We start from the raw sequence: 20,044 nt of genomic DNA on the forward strand, positions 1-20,044 counted from the left end.
TTTATTTTATTTTGTTGAAAATTATGAAAGTTGGTGAAGGCCCGGAATTGTCGATTCGTTGACGTTCACGGCTGTTGGACTTTTCTTGTGGCTCCAGTTGCACATTATGCATCTGGACTAGCACACACCAGTATAAAACACAGACAACACAACAACTAAAACCCAGAGACCATGGACAGCGAAGAATTTACGTAGATTGGGTGTTAGAGCAGCAGGAAGTTGATGCTGATTTTTCAAAGAAAATCTTCTCTGATGAGGCAAATTTCCATCTATGTAGGTATGTTATTAAGCAAAATTGCCGCATATGTGACGATGAAAATTCTCATGTAGTTCACGAGAGACCATTACAAAAATTGTTGGTGCCATTGTGGTCAAGTGGCGGCATGGGCCTTATTTTTTGAAAACTATGGAGGTCAGACTGTAACAATCAACAAGCATGAAATCGAAGATATTGGTGCAGAAGACGTGTGGTTTTAACAAGACGGCGCAACTTGCCACACATCGGGTGCAACGTTAGATGTTTTGCGTGAAATGTTTCCAGGTCGCATTATTTCACGTTTTGTTGACGTCATATGGCCGCCAAGATCATGCGATTAAAAGCCGCTAGCTTTGTTTTGCGGGGTTACGCTAAAAGTTCTGTCTACACCGACAAACCCGAAACGCTGGAACGCTGGAACCCAACATCCCTTAAGTTACCGTCCGAAACATACAAAAAAGTCACCGAAAATTAGAAGGAAAGATCAGCTGCTTCTAAAGATCTAGAGACGACTTTTTAATTGATATTATTTTTCATAATTAATGACATACATCAAATGTTCATTAATAAAAAAATCCGAAGAAATTCTCAAATTTGTGTGCTTTTTTAAAAAAAAGTTTGCTTAAAAAGCTAATAGAATAAATGGCTTGTAATTTAAGTCCATCTATTATCAAATCGGTGATATTGACAAAAATCTTCATATGTTGTGAATTTTAATTATGCAATGGTTTTCAGATGCATTTTTTACATTCGACAAGAACGGATTTCCAAGTTCTTCCTTCAGAATATTTATTTTTGTTTTTTCTTATATTCAGTGTTTCTCTGTGCTCATTCAATAATGAGATCCGTTTGATGAAATTATCCAAGAAATTTTAACTATATTTTTTAATTGTAGGAACCGTGCTTTCGCATCAAAGATTTATTACATAAAATAATTTAAAGTATTATAAATTAAAAAAAATAGGAATTTTAAATGCAACTATCCTCGCTTTGAAACGTTGAGCATCTTATCGGGCTTCTTGTAAAGAAATAAAAAAATATTGTGCAATACTAAATAAGGAATAGATCGAGTTTAATAAATAAATATAAATTGATAATAAAGTTCAAAGCGGGTAAAGAGGGAACATTTTATTACGTCACAGCAGGAAAACGAATCATGTTTATATGAAAATAATTAGTTATCGTTAAGTATGTAATTGAAATTTTTTGAAGGATTATTCTTTAGTAAAAAGGAGCAAAAATAAAATAAAAGGTGATACGCAATAAGAGAGCGCGCATTTGGCGGATTTTTCGCTAATGGCAGCTCCGAGGACGCGCGCGCGAGCGAGAGGAACGACCGCCGAGAGCGAGAGAGTGCGCGGTCGACAGGCGCGTCCGGTGTTGTTGTTGTCACGTGAGGCGGAGCGCGTCGCCCCCTGGGGGTGTAGCCGGTCGAGCGGGGCCCTTTCGCTTCGGGGGCGCTTCGAGGGGCGCTATGCCCTCGGAGGCCAAGCCGCCGCTTCAGGCGCAGACCGAGAAGCCCAACCATTACAAGTGAGCGATCGACGACGCCCCCCCTTCACCCGTCCCCCTTCGCAATCGCCGTCGCCATCGCCCGGTCGTGTCTGATCGCCGCGTTTCCTTTACACTTTACAGGTATCTCAAGGAGTTCAGGGTGGAACAATGCCCCTCGTTTTTGCAACACAAGTGCACGCAGCATCGCCCCTTTACTTGCTTTCACTGGCATTTCAACAACCAGAGGCGTCGCAGACCAGTGAGAAAGAGGGACGGATCGTTCAACTACAGCGCGGACAACTACTGCACCAAGTACAACGAGACGTCGGGAGTGTGCGACGACGGAGACGAGTGAGTATTCGGCGCAACGTACGATCTGCCATTGTTGTTGTCGTTGTCGTTGTCTTGACCTGTTCTCGTTTTGCGCCCTTACGGCCGAACGTTCGCACTCTTTTGTTTCCATACAAGTACATACTCATGTTTTGCGTTATTATGGCCAAACATTTGTGTCAATAATACGCACATCATATTTGCTCCCTTTCCCTTTTCGTTAATAATTTACTTGATCATGTTTTGTGAGAATAATACCTTTTTTCTTTCTTTGTTTCGATTCTTATGTTTTATGCTGTTGTATAATGTATATCAAGTTTTTTAAATGGATTGTGATGTTTGTGTGGATTTATTATCTTTTATATAAAACCAAACGATTGCCCTAATGAGTCAAAATCTGTAAATATCTAGTATGTGTAAACTTGACATATACATATGTTCCAATATTATTAAAATACATTTTAAAATTTATTAAGAACGAAGAAAGGGGGGAAAGGAAAGGGAGGAAAACTATATATCCAATATGTATATCAGTGTTGTAAGTCAATGATTAAGACCTGAAAAACCTGGGTTCTTATATCATATGAGCCTTAGTATTTTTCAATTTATGTCATTCATAAAATTATATTTCCGATCGGTCATCACAGATTACTTTTTTCAACTTTTCATATTCTCACAGATGAATATTGTATATGGTATAAAAATTCTTTATTTAAAAGATAATGTAGCTCAGAGAATATCATATATCAGATAAAGCGAAAAGAAAGTCGTTTATATACAATATTTATTCCGAAAGATAATTTTCATTGTTATGATATATTGCCACAATTTAGGTCATTTTTCGATGCCTCTTTTGTAAAATTCTTGCAGTTTTGATTTAAAAAAGGAATCATAGATGTTTTTGGATATCATCCGTTGAATTGAAATATACTTCTCGAAGCGAATGTTCCATAGACCGGAATAAATGATGATCCGACGATGCAATGTCAGTAGAATAAGGCAGGTGTTCTGGATCCAGTTCCTTTATTTTGTCCTCTTGTCATTTTCACTGTACATTCTCGCATTGTCATGTTGTAAGATTAACTAGGACTAATCATTATTTTAATAATTTCGCCTTTAATCTCTCCAATTGAGTACAATAAAGTTAAGTCAAAGATAATTGAGGTGTTAAAACTGGCGTTTGGTCTGGAGGAGGCCATTGTTATTTTGTGTGGATTGCTATAAACAATCCATTTTTTGTCTCCAGTAATAAATTGTCTCAGAAATGGATCAGTTTCATACCTGCAAAGAACAAATTGTCACACGTTAATCCAAAGCCGATGGCGATGGACTATGTGGAACCAAACTCTGTTTATGTTTTTTGCCAACGATCTTGTACTGTCGCCCAAGGACAGCTAATCTCTTCTGATAATTCCTTCATGCTTTTGTGCTGATCTGATTCTACCAGTGAACATACTGATTTAAAACAACGCAAAAAACGACATTAAGTTCCGTTTTACCTAATATGTGTAAAAAAATTTAAATTGTCCAAAAACGTTTGGATCAAACAATCTTTTGATCCAGGCACTATACACAAAAAGCTCTTTTTCTAGATGCAATTATATGCAGTGCTCTTATAAATTTCTACATTTTTATCATGAATAGCCTTTCACAATTGTAATGGCTTTCTCTTATGAAAGTATAAACCAGAGCTTCGAACCGTGTTATTTTTTCATTCCTGAAAAAATAACGTTTTTTTCAGTTCAACTCATAGTGATTATTTTTTTTTTAATATTTTTATTTGTATTAAAATTCATTTTCTACCATAATATAGAACATTTTATTCTTTCTTTTATAATAAGCATACTACATGAATTGATACAGTAATATAATATAAATAATAATAATTAATTAAAGGTGTAATTATTGAAACTAGAAGTATATAATGTATGATAATAATATAATTTATTGAACGAAACAAATTTGTAGTTACCTCAAATTATTAAAATATCTTTCAATGTATTTTCATTTAAACTATTTCTATTGACTCGTAGAATAAACTTGAAACCAGAGAAGGCTATTTTTGTACATAGTTTAAGTTATTCAATTTGAATTCAATGTCTATTTGAAATTGTTTTCTCTAAAAATTGAAATTTTACAACCTGAAACAATTCAATTACTGCATCAGACATTTTCTGGTCGCGTCAATTTTGGGACACCTTTTATTACTACTTTGACTAAGCACTGTGCGCAATTGCTTACTCTGCAGTCTAGCATATTGTTGATTGACTTGGTTGATTCGTGGAATTTTTAAAATAGTACATAATCAATTTTTTGTTATGAAATCACATTTATTGCAAAACAATTTAAACGGAAAAATTGCTAACGTTTGTAATTTTATTGTTAATTATGTGTATATAATTGTAAAGTACGCTTGCTGTTTACAAATGTAAAAATTGTTCAAAAAGGCGTAAAATAATCTTATGACACAAGGTAGTAGCATATTTTTAGTGATTTATGAATACGTAACTAGTAGATAACTTTTTTGGGCGAAACTTTTATATATGTTTCAGTTGTAATGCGTGTTATCCATTAATAATCATTTAAAGACATTTACCATTACCTACAAAAAATTATAATTATTACTGAATGGTTCAAAAGCTTTTATTTTGAAGATGTGGTTAGTAAAAGAGACTAGATAATGCAAAAAACACACATCCTGGACTTCAAAACAGTTGGAGAAAGTTTTGTGGACATATGAGTTAAAATTTTAATTATTTGGCAATGAACGGAGAAAGTTTGTTTGAAAGTATAAGAAGCATACACAAACATTATTGTGACAGCCTTTTTGGGAATTATTTCTTACACAATACTTCAGAGATAACGATATAATGTGTCGATGAATTATTTCGTCCTTTATATAACAATATGCATCTCGTCGAACAAATAAATAAAATAACATTTATTTATTTTTTTCTTCTAATAGTGACCTAAAATATTATATTGTTACTAAATTAGTAAATAAATAAATATTATATTGTTAATTTTGCTCATTATAGATGTCCCTTTTTACACCGAACCGCCGGAGATACGGAGAGACGCTATCACTTACGCTACTACAAAACGTGTATGTGTGTTCACGACACTGACACTAGGGGTTACTGCGTTAAGAATGGCCCTCATTGTGCTTTTGCACATGGAAACGGCGATCTCAGACCGCCCGTCTACGACATCAAAGAAATTCAAGCCCTAGAAAATCCGGACGCTGAAGCAAATGGCTCTGCGGCGAACGGACCGAATGTTTTAGACAAAGAAAGGAATTTGATGAACGAAGATCCAAAGTGGCAAGGTATTTTTTTTATCTTACCTGACAAATATCTGTAATTTATATATTTCTATCGTTGATTCTTAAATTTTCAGATACAAATCATGTATTATCGTCTTACAAGACAGAGGCGTGCAAACGCCCACCTAGGTTATGCAGACAAGGATACGCGTGTCCGCAATATCACAACAGCAAAGACAAGAGGAGATCTCCTCGTAAATACAAGTATCGTAGCACGCCGTGTCCTAACGTCAAACACGGAGAAGAGTGGGGAGAGCCGGCGAACTGCGACAGCGGAGACAACTGCACTTACTGCCACACTAGAACAGAACAGCAGTTCCATCCGGAGATATATAAGAGTACGAAATGTAACGATGTTCAACAAGCGGGATATTGTCCCCGCGGAGTCTTTTGTGCTTTCGCTCATGTCGAACGTAAGACTGTTTAAAATTTCCTGTAATCACATATTTTCTAATATATAAAATAACCTAATACATTGAAATTAAACTTGAAGCAGAAGAGATGTCCCTGGCACGCGAGCTCGCTGTACCGCTGGAGTGCGGAACCAATCTTAGTGATATTTTATCTTCAGCACTGCCGATAGAGAAGAAAAGTTCCGAATCTAGCGTAAGAATCATATCGAATCATGTCATAAATGTCATCAAACTCATATTGATCATTATACTCTTAATAATTTTTAGAATGGTAGCGGAGAAGTCTCCGAATCAGCATCAACGAGTAGTCTCGGTTCAAATAGTTCACATAGTAAAGCTCCAGGAGCTCAATTACAACACAAGTTGATTAATTTGCAACCGTCTGTTAATATGCTATCTAACACATTAGGACACTTATCTGGAGCTACGAATAATAATTTGCAAGGTATGTATTGTATAAATATATGAGATGATGGATTCTTAATGTTCTGATACATTTAAGGATGATGAGCACTCGATTTATGATAAATTTATTTATCTATAAAGTTGTATAATTTACAATGAAGACCAGCTAAATAGGAAGTTTTTATATTAGTTCATTTGCATAGTGTGCAATTTTTATTATTATTTGTTTAATATTATTCATATCTACTGGGTAATGTCATTTCCCCCAATGAAAGTAAATCAAAGAGTGACGTCATCCATTAGTCATTTTATACTATTATTAAAGAATAAAACATTAAATCATTTTTACTTGAAATATTATAAATGATTTTATTTCTGACTGCTTTTATATATCATTTTATTTTATAGATTTTAGATCAGAAATTAATGCCCAAATAGCATTGGATTCAGAACAAGCGTTGGATAGAATATCTAGGAAACTTTCACTCGCTACGTGGCATAATCATCAAATGCAACATCAGTCTAATTCAGTTCGGATATCAACTACGAGTCATTCTACTCTGCCTGCTTTTGATCCGACAGTTCTGAACGTAGTTGGTTAGTACTGCTACAGTTTCAAAATATATCGTTCGATGGAATATGCAGTTAATGTTTTAATTTATTTCAGGAAATGCACTGGACGATCTACGCTTAGAGGATTCGATAAATTTAGCCGCATCTTTAGATCGCGATATTACTGAAAACGATAATCAAGGAGTGAATAGTTCTTTAAGTGCAAGTTTACTAGCGTCTTCTGCGCCAGTCAATATACCAGGATCTGCATTGAACGATAGGTCTGCATTACACAGTTTTAGTCCACAGCCCGAATCTCCGTTGCATTTACAATCCGGGTTCATGAGCTCTAGGTTTCAACATCAGGATCATGGAATTGATCCTATATTCAATTCTCACATACAGTCTACAAATAAAATAGGAAACAATTTTAGTTCAGGGATATTCGATTTCCAAAACATGTCACCGAGTGGTCGCAATCACAATAACATAGGTTCGTTTTCAATCAGCCCGTCTCTGGGTGGGAATTTATCGGAATTGTCTAGGCTGAGAGAAGAAGTTCAGACATCTAGAGTGCAACAGGCTTGTTACGATGAAAGCATTGCTCAGGCGCGCGGGGCTTGCGAAGCTTGGCAAAGGGAGTGCGAGGAGTCCAAGTTAAAAGCGGTGATGGCCGAAAGTCAGAAAGACGAGGCTCTGTCGAGAGTGGCGAGCATGCGTCAAGAAATAGAACAACTGCAAGGCGGTCCGTTTTTGCTGACTCTGAACCGAAAAACGGACTTAAGAAGCTTGTCGCTAGCCACACTCAAAACTCTGCAAGCTCAGCTGCGCTCCGATCTAGAGGAGATAGACAAGGTTCTATATTTGGAAACGGCGACCAAGTGCATGGTTTGTGAGGAACAAAATCGCACCGTGACTTTGGTGCCTTGCAATCACTTCGTATTGTGCGACGATTGTGCTTCGACACAGAAAGAATGCCCTTACTGTCAAACAGTTATAAATCCTCAATCTTAAGAATATGTGCTTTTTTAGTGTCATTCATATTTATTGGTTGTTTTTTTTTAATATTTTAAATAATTATATTTTTGACTATATATATTTATAATAATATATTCTAACGCATAGTGTTTACCGGCTTTCAAAATCGATCCCGAGGATAGATTTGGGAAGCCTCGGAACGCTATGTACTACAGACTACATTTACAAAATCAAATTTCTAACGTATAGTTACTGTTTAATGATGTATGTTACAATTCAAAGGCTGAAATAATGCGTTGAATATATTGTTCGAGACTTGCATCTTATAAAGTGAAAGGTTTGCATGGTCAGAAGGGATAAATAAGACACTTTCTGTATGAACACAAGATGTGTTCGCTATTACTTTTTAGAAATATATAAAAATATTCCAATTGGACGAAGAGATGACATATTTTCAGAAGAATAATGCTTCTATACTATGAGAATTGTTACTTGGAATATTTTTTTATATTTTTATAAAAAGCACAAGCATGGCAATATAGAAAAAATCATTGTTCTATATTACAATATCAACAATAAACTGACTAATTTTAATTACTAAAGCAAATGAATTTATTTTTATATCCAATAGTGATGTTTTTTACTATTCTTTTTTAAATAAATATTTGCTTAGAAAATGTCATGATATATTCGGCATATTGAGAAATTTTACAATATTTTTTAAGACTTATTATTTTTACAAATATATTTTTTCCCTGAAAAATGGCTTATTTTTTATTTAAAATATTTATATTGAATTTATTCAGAAAGTGTTTTATTTTCTTACGTTCTGTCTTTGTGAAAACTGCTTTTATGGCTGCTACGATGTTAAGCTGCCAAGTTGACTTAAATAGAATACAATTATCGGTTACGACAAGGGTCCACAGACTTGAGATTTTTATATGGGGTATCAATCAAATTATTTTTATATCATAAAATATTAATTAAATGAACTCCGCGCAACCAAGGAAGCAATATTCATCAAACATGTATATACAAACGAGTCTTATGGATGATTTTCTAACTGTTTTTTAAACGTTCTTGTATGCATGTATATATATATATAATATATAGATTCTATTTTTATAATTTTTGATGATGATCAAATAGCGTGTGGCTTGACAAAACGTGGCCATAAGGGCATATATTCAGAGTAGTGGTTGAAATGTTTTTTTTTTATTTATTTTTGTGAGTTAAAAGATAGTGGTAGTGTTTAAAATTGCAATCGGGAATACTTTGTCGATGTTGTATTTGTGAAATTTAATGTTTTCGAGTCTAATACTAAAAAATAATAATATTCATTCATAGATTAGTTTTTTTCCGAAAAAAATGTTTTAGATCGTGCTTTTGAAACAGTTTTCCAAATTGCATTGATTATGATGATGATTATCACCATTTTTTTACATTATACAGTATTCACGTGATTCGTCTTGCTATATTTTTTCTTCTTAATTGGGAGATTACTTTTAACATGTGTCAACGTTAATCTTGGCAATTTATATGATTGGCTCATTATATTATGTAACTATGTTTACCAAAAAAGATGTTTTTGGTTCGATCAAATATGTAAATAAATAGCTGCATTGTTTATTTCTTTCTTTTGTACTTATTTATGCATTTATTTTTATTCACATTGATTATTAAATCTTTTTTCTACAATTTGCATTTTTTAGAATAACTTTTTCAATTTTTATTTAATTTATATATACTTAGTGTATATAAAACATACATTTATATTTTAAAGCTTATATTACTCAGTTGTTATTAATTTACGACTGAAAGCTCATTAAATATATATTATATTTTTATATATGTTTTTTTTTTAATAATGTCTCATTGGATATCATATAACATTGCCAAGTGATTTAAGATTTCATTTTTATATATGAAAATTTCAAAACATATATTTCAGATACAGTATGTTTAAGAATATTTAATTAGATATGTAAGTTATATGCAGACCTAGGTTTAAGTAGTTTTTTCAAATTTTATTGTTTTCTATTAATTGATGTACGGTAATTGTGATTGTGACGATCTCTGTGCCCATTAGAAGTTTTGATTTTTTATTTTGACGATGTTAAGTATTTGCTTTACTCTACGTGATATACATAATGATAGATACGTAACTGCCTTGCCTCGTACTAATTGGTCATGATTTGTAAAAACATTAAACGAAAACGATATGTGATTTTATTTTGCTGATAGTACAAATCAAATAAAGTGCTCCTTATGTTTTAACTAAAAACTGACAGTAAGGCTAAGAATATAATAATACTAACTATATAGTAAATAGTAACGCGTTCTCTATAATTCATATCTAATGTTGTGAGTAACGTAGATGGTTTATTCGTCTAATAATGTAATCAAAGTTTAGCTTCGTTGTTTTAAGACGACGCTGTCGAGTGTCATCTAATGGGCTTTGTAAGAGACTAAGAGCGATTCAACGGTAAATCAGTTATGCGAAGATTTCAAAGGGCTGCGATAAGGGGGCGCTTTTTTATATACCGGAAAAGATTGTTGCGTTATTCCGGTTTAATCAGACATGTATGTTTTACGTCGAACTACGACACATGGAATTATTTCATAGTTTATAAGATTTTTTGTGAAAAAGAAACTGCTGGGTCCAGCCTACAAATTTTATATAATCAACAATAACTCGTTAAATTAAGCAATAAAGACAATACTTGACATTTAATAATATATTTATGTCAACATTGGCTATTTTTTTTTATATATTTTTGTAATGGCCGTATTTATATAACATACGAGATTGCTGAATGTATGAATTTTTATTTGGAGCCTTAATAATACTGTTATACATTCCCTTTCTTTGTTTGTGTAAATAAAACGTTTATTTATAACCGCATAATGTTACGTTCTGTACAAGATTAATTCGTTTTTATGAATATCCAAACATATTAAATTATTTATTTTTAATAGAAACAGAGTTATTTATGTGTATACATATTAGTGTAGTTTATATATTAATCTTTTTCTTATTATTTTGTCTTTATCTTTTTTTGGTTTATTTTTATAACTGCCTATGCCTCCTTATCGCAAATCGAGATGTTTTGTTTTATATAATTATATTATAAAAAAAATATTGTATTAAAATGAAATCTAAAGTTCAAAAATATGCTACGGTATGTAACGTTTATATTTTATACATTAATGAAATGAAAAGCAATGTGTCACTGCAATCAAATAACTACTTATTTGAAGTAAAAATATACAACATAATCATTTTTTAATATATTTAAAAAATACATTTATATATTAAAATTAAGCAGAGCATAATTAACTAGTTAGGTAGATTCAACAAATTTTCAAATAATTATTGTCGTTAAAACATTAGAATTAGAGGATAATTTTAAAGTAGTTGGCCTAAGTGTCACAAGCTAAAATATTTGATACTTTAAATATAAAAAGAAAGCAAAAACAATTTTTTTTTAATTCAAAACTATTTTGATGATATACATAAATTATTTATAAAAAAAATATAGATTTTGATGCTCAAAGTCTAATAAGAGTAACTCGTTACTATGAAATTTGGAAGCTTTTTATATTTACTGAACGGAATGACGACATAATATTTTATGATATTATAAAAACAAAATGAAGCAAATAATTATATAACAAATCTGACATTATTGAGAATATTAAAATATTGTAGGTAGGTAGGTTTTAATAAATTTTTTAATTATCAAAATAAATCTTGTTTAATTTTTTCCTCTTTAGTGTTACGATGATATGATTTGTTCAACAACTCCAAAATCATGGAATATAGATAAGCTTTTAAAAGATATAAGATGAAGTATTTTGGGACATCCGGCGAGTATTTTTAAATACATGGACATGCACTAGCCGCAAGAATCGGGTAGATTTCTGTGTGATATGTTTTTAAGGAACCATATTATTAAACTAAAACAGCATACACACCACGCCGAATAACTGACGGTTTTTTCAGTTGTTCAAGGACAAACAAGGACCCTTGGCGCTAATTTAAAATCTAAATATCAGTCTAATAAACAAACAAAGTTCCACGTCTAAAATTAAGTATGAGTTTTAATTGAACAGCAATGGTATATAATTATTCATCGGTCAAAGCAGGGTTCGTTTTTTGTCTCTTATCATCCATGTTCCATGAGATAAGTGCGTTATTGTTTTTAAAGCATACCTTCTCTAAAATAAATAAATCCAGCTCTTAATCAGATAGCGTGTATGTTCGGTAACAAACTTAACTGAGATGTAAATAAGCTCAATAAAAAAAAGTTAAATGAATATCTGAATAAAATTACGGCAGTTATCAAAAACCATTATACCCCAAATACATAAAAAAGTTGACTGATGTTGGTTTTGGGTTTCCTTGTAATGGTCGAAGAAAAGCTATCGAAATCCAATCCGTTGCTTGTTCATAATAAGATTACGCATGAAGTTTAGTAATAAATTTTCATTTCATTGTTTAGTAGTGGATGAAAGTACAGTTTAAATCAGTGTCTCTCAAACTGGAGACCGTGAATGAATCACATAGTTGAAACTCGTGAATTAGCTGCATAATCATTATCGTGTTTGTGATTAGTGAATATTTTTTAATAACTAAAATTGTGATTCGCAAACTTTTTTTGATCTATGCATTCTTCTTTTTTTATTCTTTTTATTATCTTTTACCACAATATCAGAGTATGAATTTGATGATCAGCATCATCTAATACAAACAGATCATCTTCGAGTAATACATCGGATACTATTATCCAATTACCCCAGGACACATGAGTCCGAAATGAGAAAAACGCCACCATTATTAACTTTTTAAAGTTTTTAATTTATATGTAAATTAATAAGCAATAATTAAAAAAGAGTGATTAATTTTAATCCATTTAAAAAAATGGTGTAGTTGTTTTGACAATAGCCTGTATGCTAATTGTAGTTAATTTAAATTTTAAAAGGGTCCACGGTTATCAATTTTTTTTTTAAGAAAATCCCACTCAATAAATCCTAAAAATGGTTAGAATTTTTCAAGTACCGAGCGCTGATTGTGAAAGTGGTTTTAGCTTAATGAATGTGATAAAACAAAAAATCCATGATAACTAGATAACACAAGTATTTTATCATATTAGAAAAGCACATTAGCATGAAAATATTTATTTTTATGAATATATTTTATATACAAGAGAATGTATAGTCTACAAAACATATTCTGCAATTTTTTTGGAAAAATTTAATTATCATTCGAATAAGTTTTTCATGATATATTTGCAGCACTCCGTTTATGGCTGAAAACAATATCACAAAACTTCTACAGTTCAGACAGATATTAAAATTCCTGCAGTACGTTCTTAACACGTTGATTGCCGTGTCAGCCACCGGTGGCCGACACCAAGGTATTCCAATCAGGCCGTGTCGACCACCGGTGGCCGACACGACATACCTAACTTTAGATTGTCACTTTGCACTGTCGGCCACACATTATGTATAAACTACTATTAAACTTGGCCGAATTATCATATTTTACCGACACATAAAAAACACTGTAATTTACCCCAATAATATCTCAAAACAAATTAAATAATTGTATTCCGAACAATTATATTAAATTAAACCTAAAAACAATAAACTATTAATTGGACATTTTACGAAAATCCTATCGGCAGTCAACGTGTTAATTATATTTGATATACGAAGAAGTGTGTATGGAGCATTGAATTTTTTTCCGATGGTTTTACCACTTTTACCACTACAGCTGCAAATTCTACAAAAAAAAAATTGAATTAGAAGATATAACATTTGTTTTTTTATACATCTTTCTTGGTTTAGGTACTTATGTGCAGCTGGTTCTAAAATCTACTTATAATTTGCTATTAATCCTGACAAATAAAATGTATTTCTTAACAAACGATGTTTTTACTTATTTAGCATACGATGCAGCTGTAAATAATGGACAGTTAAATTATGTTTATCAAAGAATGTGTAGCTCAAATGTGTATATATTGAAAGCTAAATGTAATATTAATATAATTTATGTTCAAGTGAGAAACGTACCTTTAAGATAATCGAGTTTATCGAAGGCAGTAGATGGATTATTGTCACCTTGGCCTGTAATAAAGCGGTACTTTTTAAAACAGAAGGAAGACGAATTAATTTTAAACTGCATAAATAACAAGGTATGTTTGCAGCAATACATACTGAAAATTAATTAAAAATATAGTTATTTTAAATTAAACTATTATAAAGATAAATGAAGAAGTGTTATACAACGATATAAACATGGTAAAAAAATAAATTTTAAGAAATGATTAAAAAAATCCTGTATGTGATGCGTTTTTACACATATTTCTTTCTATTATAGAGGATCGATTGTAATACAATGTGTATTCCTTCAGTTAAGCTGAGCTGGTGATAGGAACTATTTTTGACACGAGCTATGAATAATTTTATTAATATTTAATTCTTAGTTGGACTATTGTATATTTGCTATATTTTCAAAAAAGCAAGAGCATCATAATGAAGACGTTAATTCAACTGAACTATGCATGTAGGACAATTGTTCTCCGCACAGCACTTTTTTCATTTTTTAATATAGTTTTTTCGTGTTAGTATAAAAAAATGTACTAGTGATTTTGTTGATAGCATTTGAAAAAAAAACAGAAAATTGGCAATTCTGTAAGTTATTTTATTTTTCAATGTTGTTTTTACTAATTTTATTTTTATTTGTTATAATTATGATTGAACATAGTACTGACTTAGACATAAGTGTAGAACAAAACAACTGCGATTTAGAAACAAATAAGAATGTGATGATTGATGAAGACGAAGACCGAAAAATCTCTTCGTTTAACATCATCTCACAAAAAATGCCACCATCAGTTACATTGCAAGAGAAGAAGCAGAGTAACACTGCTAATTTTGACTAAGCACAATGGACGATACCATCGACAGATCGACAGCTAAAAACAAAAGCTGAAAACCGTCACATTCTACAATCGGACTAAAGTTGGGATCGATGTGGTGAACCAGCAATGTGCATATTCTCAGCAAAGAACCTTTATCGAAGAATTTGTTTAGAAATTATTAAAACCTCAAATACAATTAGAAGTATTTAATGTAGCACTTGTGATAATCTGAACACACGAGAAGTATTGTTGCAATTAGAAGAAGCAGAATCACTGTGAGAGTTGAAACAAAATAATCGATGATGCATTGCATATAAGATATTTTAGTACATTAAACCAGCTTTCAATTGGTTATTATCAATTATTACCTTCATGCTCCGATATTATTTGAACTATTCATTCTAAATATATGTTCTTTTTAGCATTGATTTTAATGTTTAAAATGTTAATTTATATAGAATATGTGCAAAGTAAAAAGTATACAAAAATAAACGCAACCGTTTGTATCCCAAAAGTGAATGAAATCAACCGAAGATTAAAAGAACCAGCACAAAATGACTCAGCGTGAAAGACTAGAACCAAAGTATGGTTTTAATATCTATCTCCTTAAAAATGTAATGTAAAATAAATAAATAGTAGTCGTTGGATAATTGAAGATATTGATAATAGTCATACATTTTGATGAAATAATGATATTTGACCGCAGAAGGTTAACTTTCGATTCATACTTACATTATTTAACTTTATCGTTTAATGATTCGCATTTGCGTGTCATAATGAGTATTTGTGTAATCAGCGGGAGTCGGTTCTATATTGGGGCGACCAAATATAAACAGTATAGTGTAATTAATCTGAAATTATCGCATAATTAGGTTCCGTCAAACGTGCGGCCATAACGTCACGTTAGTCGTCCATCGCCGGCGACGTGCCGTTGTAATAAATAAAAATAATGTAAAATTTGGAGTAAATTACGATAATGAGCGTCGATCGTTTTGACAGCGAGCGCTCGCGAAAGGAAAAGTGTCAGCCTGCAAGCTGGGGCCAATCGGGGGCGTCGTTGTTTCGACCAATGACGAGCCGCGTTATTTGGACCAATCGCGCGATCCGAAAGTAGCGTCCGCCGTCCCCGCCTCGCGGCGCGCGGCGCCATTTTGTTTGAGCGCGCCACACGGTCCGCTTCGCCCAGTCGTTTCAGGTGAGTACCCGGGAGCCTCCGCCCCCGTGGAATCTCTCAATCTTCGACTCGCGACTTCTAGGATACGCGAAGATCAGAATAGAACGCGAATCGGGCCGCTGAAGCGCGCGATACAGTTTGTTTGTTGTGGTTCCAGGTGACTAACAGTGCAAAAGTAAGATGGCGCGTACGAAGCAGACAGCTCGTAAGTCCACCGGAGGCAAAGCGCCCCGTAAGCAGCTGGCCACCAAAGCCGCTCGTAAATCTGCCCCGTCCACCGGCGGCGTCAAGAAGCCCCATCGTTACCGTCCCGGTACCGTCGCTCTTCGTGAAATTCGTCGCTACCAGAAATCCACCGAGCTGCTCATCCGCAAGCTGCCTTTCCAGCGTCTCGTCAGAGAAATCGCACAAGACTTCAAAACTGATCTCCGTTTCCAGTCAGCCGCCATCGGAGCCCTACAGGTAATCGATTAGCTTCTCTCGCCGCCATCTTTGTACTTCTTCTTTTTCTTTCGATGACTCGATGTCGATAGAAAAATTATCATCGGCTTGCCGCCATTTTTACAAATTTGTACCTTATAACTCGATAAATAACAAAATGGATAGACATACTACTTATTGCATCATCGTTAGACCCTAAATATTTTATTATTTCGCTCCGAAAGGATTGCCGTTATTGTAGCTTTGCCGATTCATAATATAAACAAACTAACCACAAAAAAGTTTATTGTCCTAATTATCTCAATATCCTCACCGTAACACTATTTTGTATTATCTACGTCAAATCAAATTTAAATGTATATAAACCTTTTCAGCCTCCCAGGCCACATTTGACTTTTAGTGTTAGTTAGCAGCTTTTGTGTAAATGACATAACTCATAACTCAATACTGAGTAAACATCTATGATGCCTTAATGTCTTATACTCGGAAGAGCAAACATTAACGCACCACAAAGCTTTTATAGTTAAAATAATAGATTTTATTTTTTCCTTCAATTGACTCAACAGGCGTCTTTAATTTTGGAATGTCACGATAAAAAAAGTTCTGCAATATGTATTATTACTATGAAAATCTACCTAATTATGTTATCGGCTTTATTTTTTAATAATGCTAATTAAAAATAAATTATGTTTTGGTAAGTATGATGCCGTTTCAACTGCTTCATTTTAATTTTTTTTGTTAACATTTCAGGAAGCCAGCGAGGCCTACTTGGTCGGTCTGTTTGAAGACACAAATCTGTGCGCCATCCACGCAAAACGCGTCACCATCATGCCGAAAGATATTCAGCTGGCCAGAAGAATCCGCGGCGAGCGCGCTTAAGCTACGATAAATTAGTTCATAATTTCTTAAATTATTAATAACATGACTTCGTATAAATTAGGCGTATTCCATTTATGTATATGTGAGTATATCGTCGCTATCGGTCGCGACGCAGGAGTGCGGCCTTTACAACACGAGCGAACTGATTTTTTTTTTATTTTACGTTAACGCAGTTACGGTCTCTCGTCGTCTCGACGACAACTGCGATTTTCTGTTTCGACGAGCCGAAATATCTTAGGGACTGTACCTTATAGATATAATGTATTTAAAATTAAGCATTTTTATTAAAATTAAAAAAAAATACGGTCGATCGAAACTAACATTTATTTCGTTATAGAGTGAATGAAATGTTTTAAGTTGTTTTTTTTTCGTAGAGTAAATTTTATTGAATATTAGACCGGTAGTTCAATTTTTGTGCACATTATTGGGAGTTTAATTATTTAAATTTAGCGTGTTTGTGTATCGCTCGAGGAGAATTCGCATTTCCCGGGCGATTATATTATATGTCTTTTAAATGTGTCAATAAAGTAGATTATGACGATATATTTTTTTTCTGTACAAAATTAGTATTATGATTGCCTCTACCTCATCCTCTTCATATCGTTTATCAATTGACTATCAATGATTTTATGTCAATCTAATCGTTGATTAATGTGTGTAATTATCTTAATTGCTCACTTGCGTTCGTTTATGTGTAAATACTTCCTAGGCGTTTTGCAATTGTATGCAAATAAATAAAATTGAGTAAGATGAAATTTTTTACATACTGCTGAGTTGATGAAAAGAAACGTCAATGTTGGCTTGTAATATTTATCAAAAAGGTCAGCGATATGGATATCTATAGAGCGTAACTCGAACAAGTACGTTGCATTATTTCTTCATTATATGTATAGTTTTATATTATACAACAAATTCTGTCTATAATGGGTCAAATATAAAAGTCATCAATTTTATTTTTGATTAATTCTTAGAATAATAATGTAACGAATAAATATTTATTTTTATAGAATAATTTCATTTGTTTTTTATTGCAAAACACTGGCAATTATTACATAAGATATTAAGCAATCATGGCGGATTTAGTTGCTGATTGTAGGTATATAGCTAGGCAATGAGATGCCGTTCAGTGTATAGAATTTTTTTGAAGAATACATTCCAAGTCTTCCAAAATTCTAGGAAATTGTTTTTATATTTGATAAATACTCGTATATCTTCAAGACGAACGCTTTCCTTAGCTGACGTTACAGTTATATGATGAAAGTTAAGCAAAAGTAATTTTCTTAGAAGACTGATATGTGATGTCAATATTTACATTTCTCACGACTTATTAGTATTATCAAAGCATAATGGAAAGTAATTAATTATGTTTAATTATTTAATTTAAAACTATAGAGGCCATAAGAGAGATGAACATATATATTAGTAGAAAATGGGTAAAATCTGTAGAATCGTCAAGTGAAAAGCATGTGTTAAACTTTGTTATTGCTAAATGTGTTTAAAAATTTTAATGTGTAGCCTCCCCCTTTTTAATTAAAAAAATTACGGCGGGACCAATGAAAAAGAGGCTAATGTTTATCAAAAGGTAAGTTAAGAGTTTAAAAATAGCCTTAGCGAAATTTTTTAATAAATGTAACTTTGCCCTGTTTCGAAATAAGACAAAATGATATGGTGAAACATTAATTAATTTGCATTAAATCTTATTTTACAATAATGTATTTAGCTATTCTTAATGTATAATAATTAGATTATTCTAAATTAAAATGCCTTTATTTACCATTTAACAAATTTAGAATTAAAAAAAAATTTTTGCTAAAGAGTCTAAAAAATATTTGTGGAAATTGAAAATGTGAATAATATATAGATATATTTTATTAACATTACAGTTATCATCACCGTAATACCACAGGTGTGTCCTATGAGGTGATCATAGCGTGGGGGTCTATGCGATAATAATAAATTAATTATTATGACAGTGAATACTGAATGATTCTCTATATTTTTTTTAGAAAATTTGACTGAATTCACTACTACTTACATTTTTTTATATTGGCAAGTTAAAAGTATCCTAATTTTGTCAATCAAAGATTTTTTTTATATAATACGTTTTCAAATTACAAGGTCACCCTTGGCTTTTTTATGGAAAAACGTGTAGGAAAACCGAAAAACATATCTTAAAATAATGGATTTCTTGTTGCAATTCCTATTTCACGCGCAATTGTGCCAGCATGTTTTCACAAATTTCAGGTCCAGACGTGGACAATGTATGCAACACAATGGTGCACACTTGTGTAATCTTATTTTTAAGACATTATGTTCCTGAATGTTTACTTTAAATCGATACGATTTATAGTTTTTTAATATTTTATTATAGACCGCTCATCCTATATTGCTATACAATAAAAGTAAAAATATATAAGATAAGCTTTTCTTAACAAAAAATAAAGAAACATACTCTTTGAACGCACACTTGAAAATATATTAAATTACAAACTCTCCCAAAGTTGAATTAATAAATAAAAAAATTATATCTCAGTTTATATATTCAACATAGTGTATTGTCTCTGTTAACGCCAGATTCATATGTTATATGTGTTCACAAACACGTCCCTACTCCGGGACGAACAAGCAGCGAAAATTGAGTTTCTCTAGTGGGTCTTTACAATTAACGGACGGTCAGTGGACCAAAAACTAACACGTAAAATAATCGTTTTGTCTTCAAATCTAAGTTTTAATAACTAATCCGTGCATCTCAATATTCTAGTCTTGTAAAATTCTATCTATCTTTATCTAAAATACAGATACTGTAGATGCAGCCATGAAATTATAATTTGACTGTTTAGATATGATAACAAATATTTATAAAAACAT

The 20,044-nt window shown here is 32.3% G+C and overlaps 2 protein-coding genes and 1 long non-coding RNA gene across 7 annotated transcripts; 2 read left to right on the plus strand and 1 right to left on the minus strand.

Annotated features, from left to right (window-relative positions):
• Positions 1-1,563: 1,563 nt before the first annotated feature.
• On the plus strand, positions 1,564-13,879 carry unk (RING finger protein unk). 4 transcript variants are annotated; one of them, XM_088200505.1, is made up of 9 exons: positions 1,564-1,789; positions 1,892-2,101; positions 5,119-5,408; positions 5,480-5,818; positions 5,899-6,011; positions 6,086-6,263; positions 6,632-6,820; positions 6,891-7,179; positions 13,533-13,879. In XM_088200505.1, exons 1-9 carry the CDS (start codon positions 1,731-1,733, stop codon positions 13,840-13,842), a joined length of 1,977 nt encoding a protein of 658 aa, XP_088056631.1. In that variant the 5' UTR covers positions 1,564-1,730; the 3' UTR covers positions 13,843-13,879. The 4 variants fall into 4 exon arrangements, with proteins under 4 accessions (XP_088056631.1, XP_088056632.1, XP_088056629.1 ...); XM_088200506.1 differs by having other exon boundaries at positions 5,902-6,011; XM_088200503.1 differs by lacking the exon at positions 13,533-13,879 and having other exon boundaries at positions 6,891-8,516.
• On the minus strand, positions 12,919-15,733 carry LOC148228264 (uncharacterized). 2 transcript variants are annotated; one of them, XR_015811711.1, is made up of 5 exons: positions 15,655-15,733; positions 15,415-15,533; positions 13,832-13,885; positions 13,611-13,717; positions 12,919-13,541 (listed from the first exon to the last, which is right to left on the minus strand). It is a non-coding gene; the product is annotated as an uncharacterized LOC148228264 (long non-coding RNA). The 2 variants fall into 2 exon arrangements; XR_015811710.1 differs by lacking the exon at positions 13,611-13,717.
• A 91-nt stretch (positions 15,734-15,824) lies between these two features.
• Positions 15,825-17,717, plus strand: LOC148228265 (histone H3.3A). The gene is made up of 3 exons (XM_088200507.1): positions 15,825-15,877; positions 16,014-16,318; positions 17,048-17,717. Exons 2-3 carry the CDS (start codon positions 16,037-16,039, stop codon positions 17,174-17,176), a joined length of 411 nt encoding a protein of 136 aa, XP_088056633.1. The 5' UTR covers positions 15,825-15,877; positions 16,014-16,036; the 3' UTR covers positions 17,177-17,717.
• Positions 17,718-20,044: the final 2,327 nt, after the last annotated feature.

Source organism: Plectrocnemia conspersa, unplaced genomic scaffold (assembly GCF_051122295.1).
Source record: "Plectrocnemia conspersa isolate PC_06_02 unplaced genomic scaffold, ASM5112229v1 ptg000012l, whole genome shotgun sequence".
Classification (NCBI taxonomy): domain Eukaryota; kingdom Metazoa; phylum Arthropoda; class Insecta; order Trichoptera; family Polycentropodidae; genus Plectrocnemia; species Plectrocnemia conspersa.

What these genes read in the sequence shown, in the direction of transcription:
- unk (XM_088200503.1), top strand. Translation starts at nt 1,731, where the DNA reads ATGCCCTCGGAGGCCAAGCCGCCGCTTCAGGCGCAGACCGAGAAGCCC. An exon ending in TGCTTTCGCTCATGTCGAAC is followed by an intron (nt 5,819 to 5,898) that starts GTAAGACTGTTT and finishes TTAAACTTGAAG; the next exon opens with CAGAAGAGATGTCCCTGGCA. An exon ending in AGAAAAGTTCCGAATCTAGC is followed by an intron (nt 6,012 to 6,085) that starts GTAAGAATCATA and finishes AATAATTTTTAG; the next exon opens with AATGGTAGCGGAGAAGTCTC.
- LOC148228265 (XM_088200507.1), top strand. Translation starts at nt 16,037, where the DNA reads ATGGCGCGTACGAAGCAGACAGCTCGTAAGTCCACCGGAGGCAAAGCG. An exon ending in CCGCCATCGGAGCCCTACAG is followed by an intron (nt 16,319 to 17,047) that starts GTAATCGATTAG and finishes TTAACATTTCAG; the next exon opens with GAAGCCAGCGAGGCCTACTT.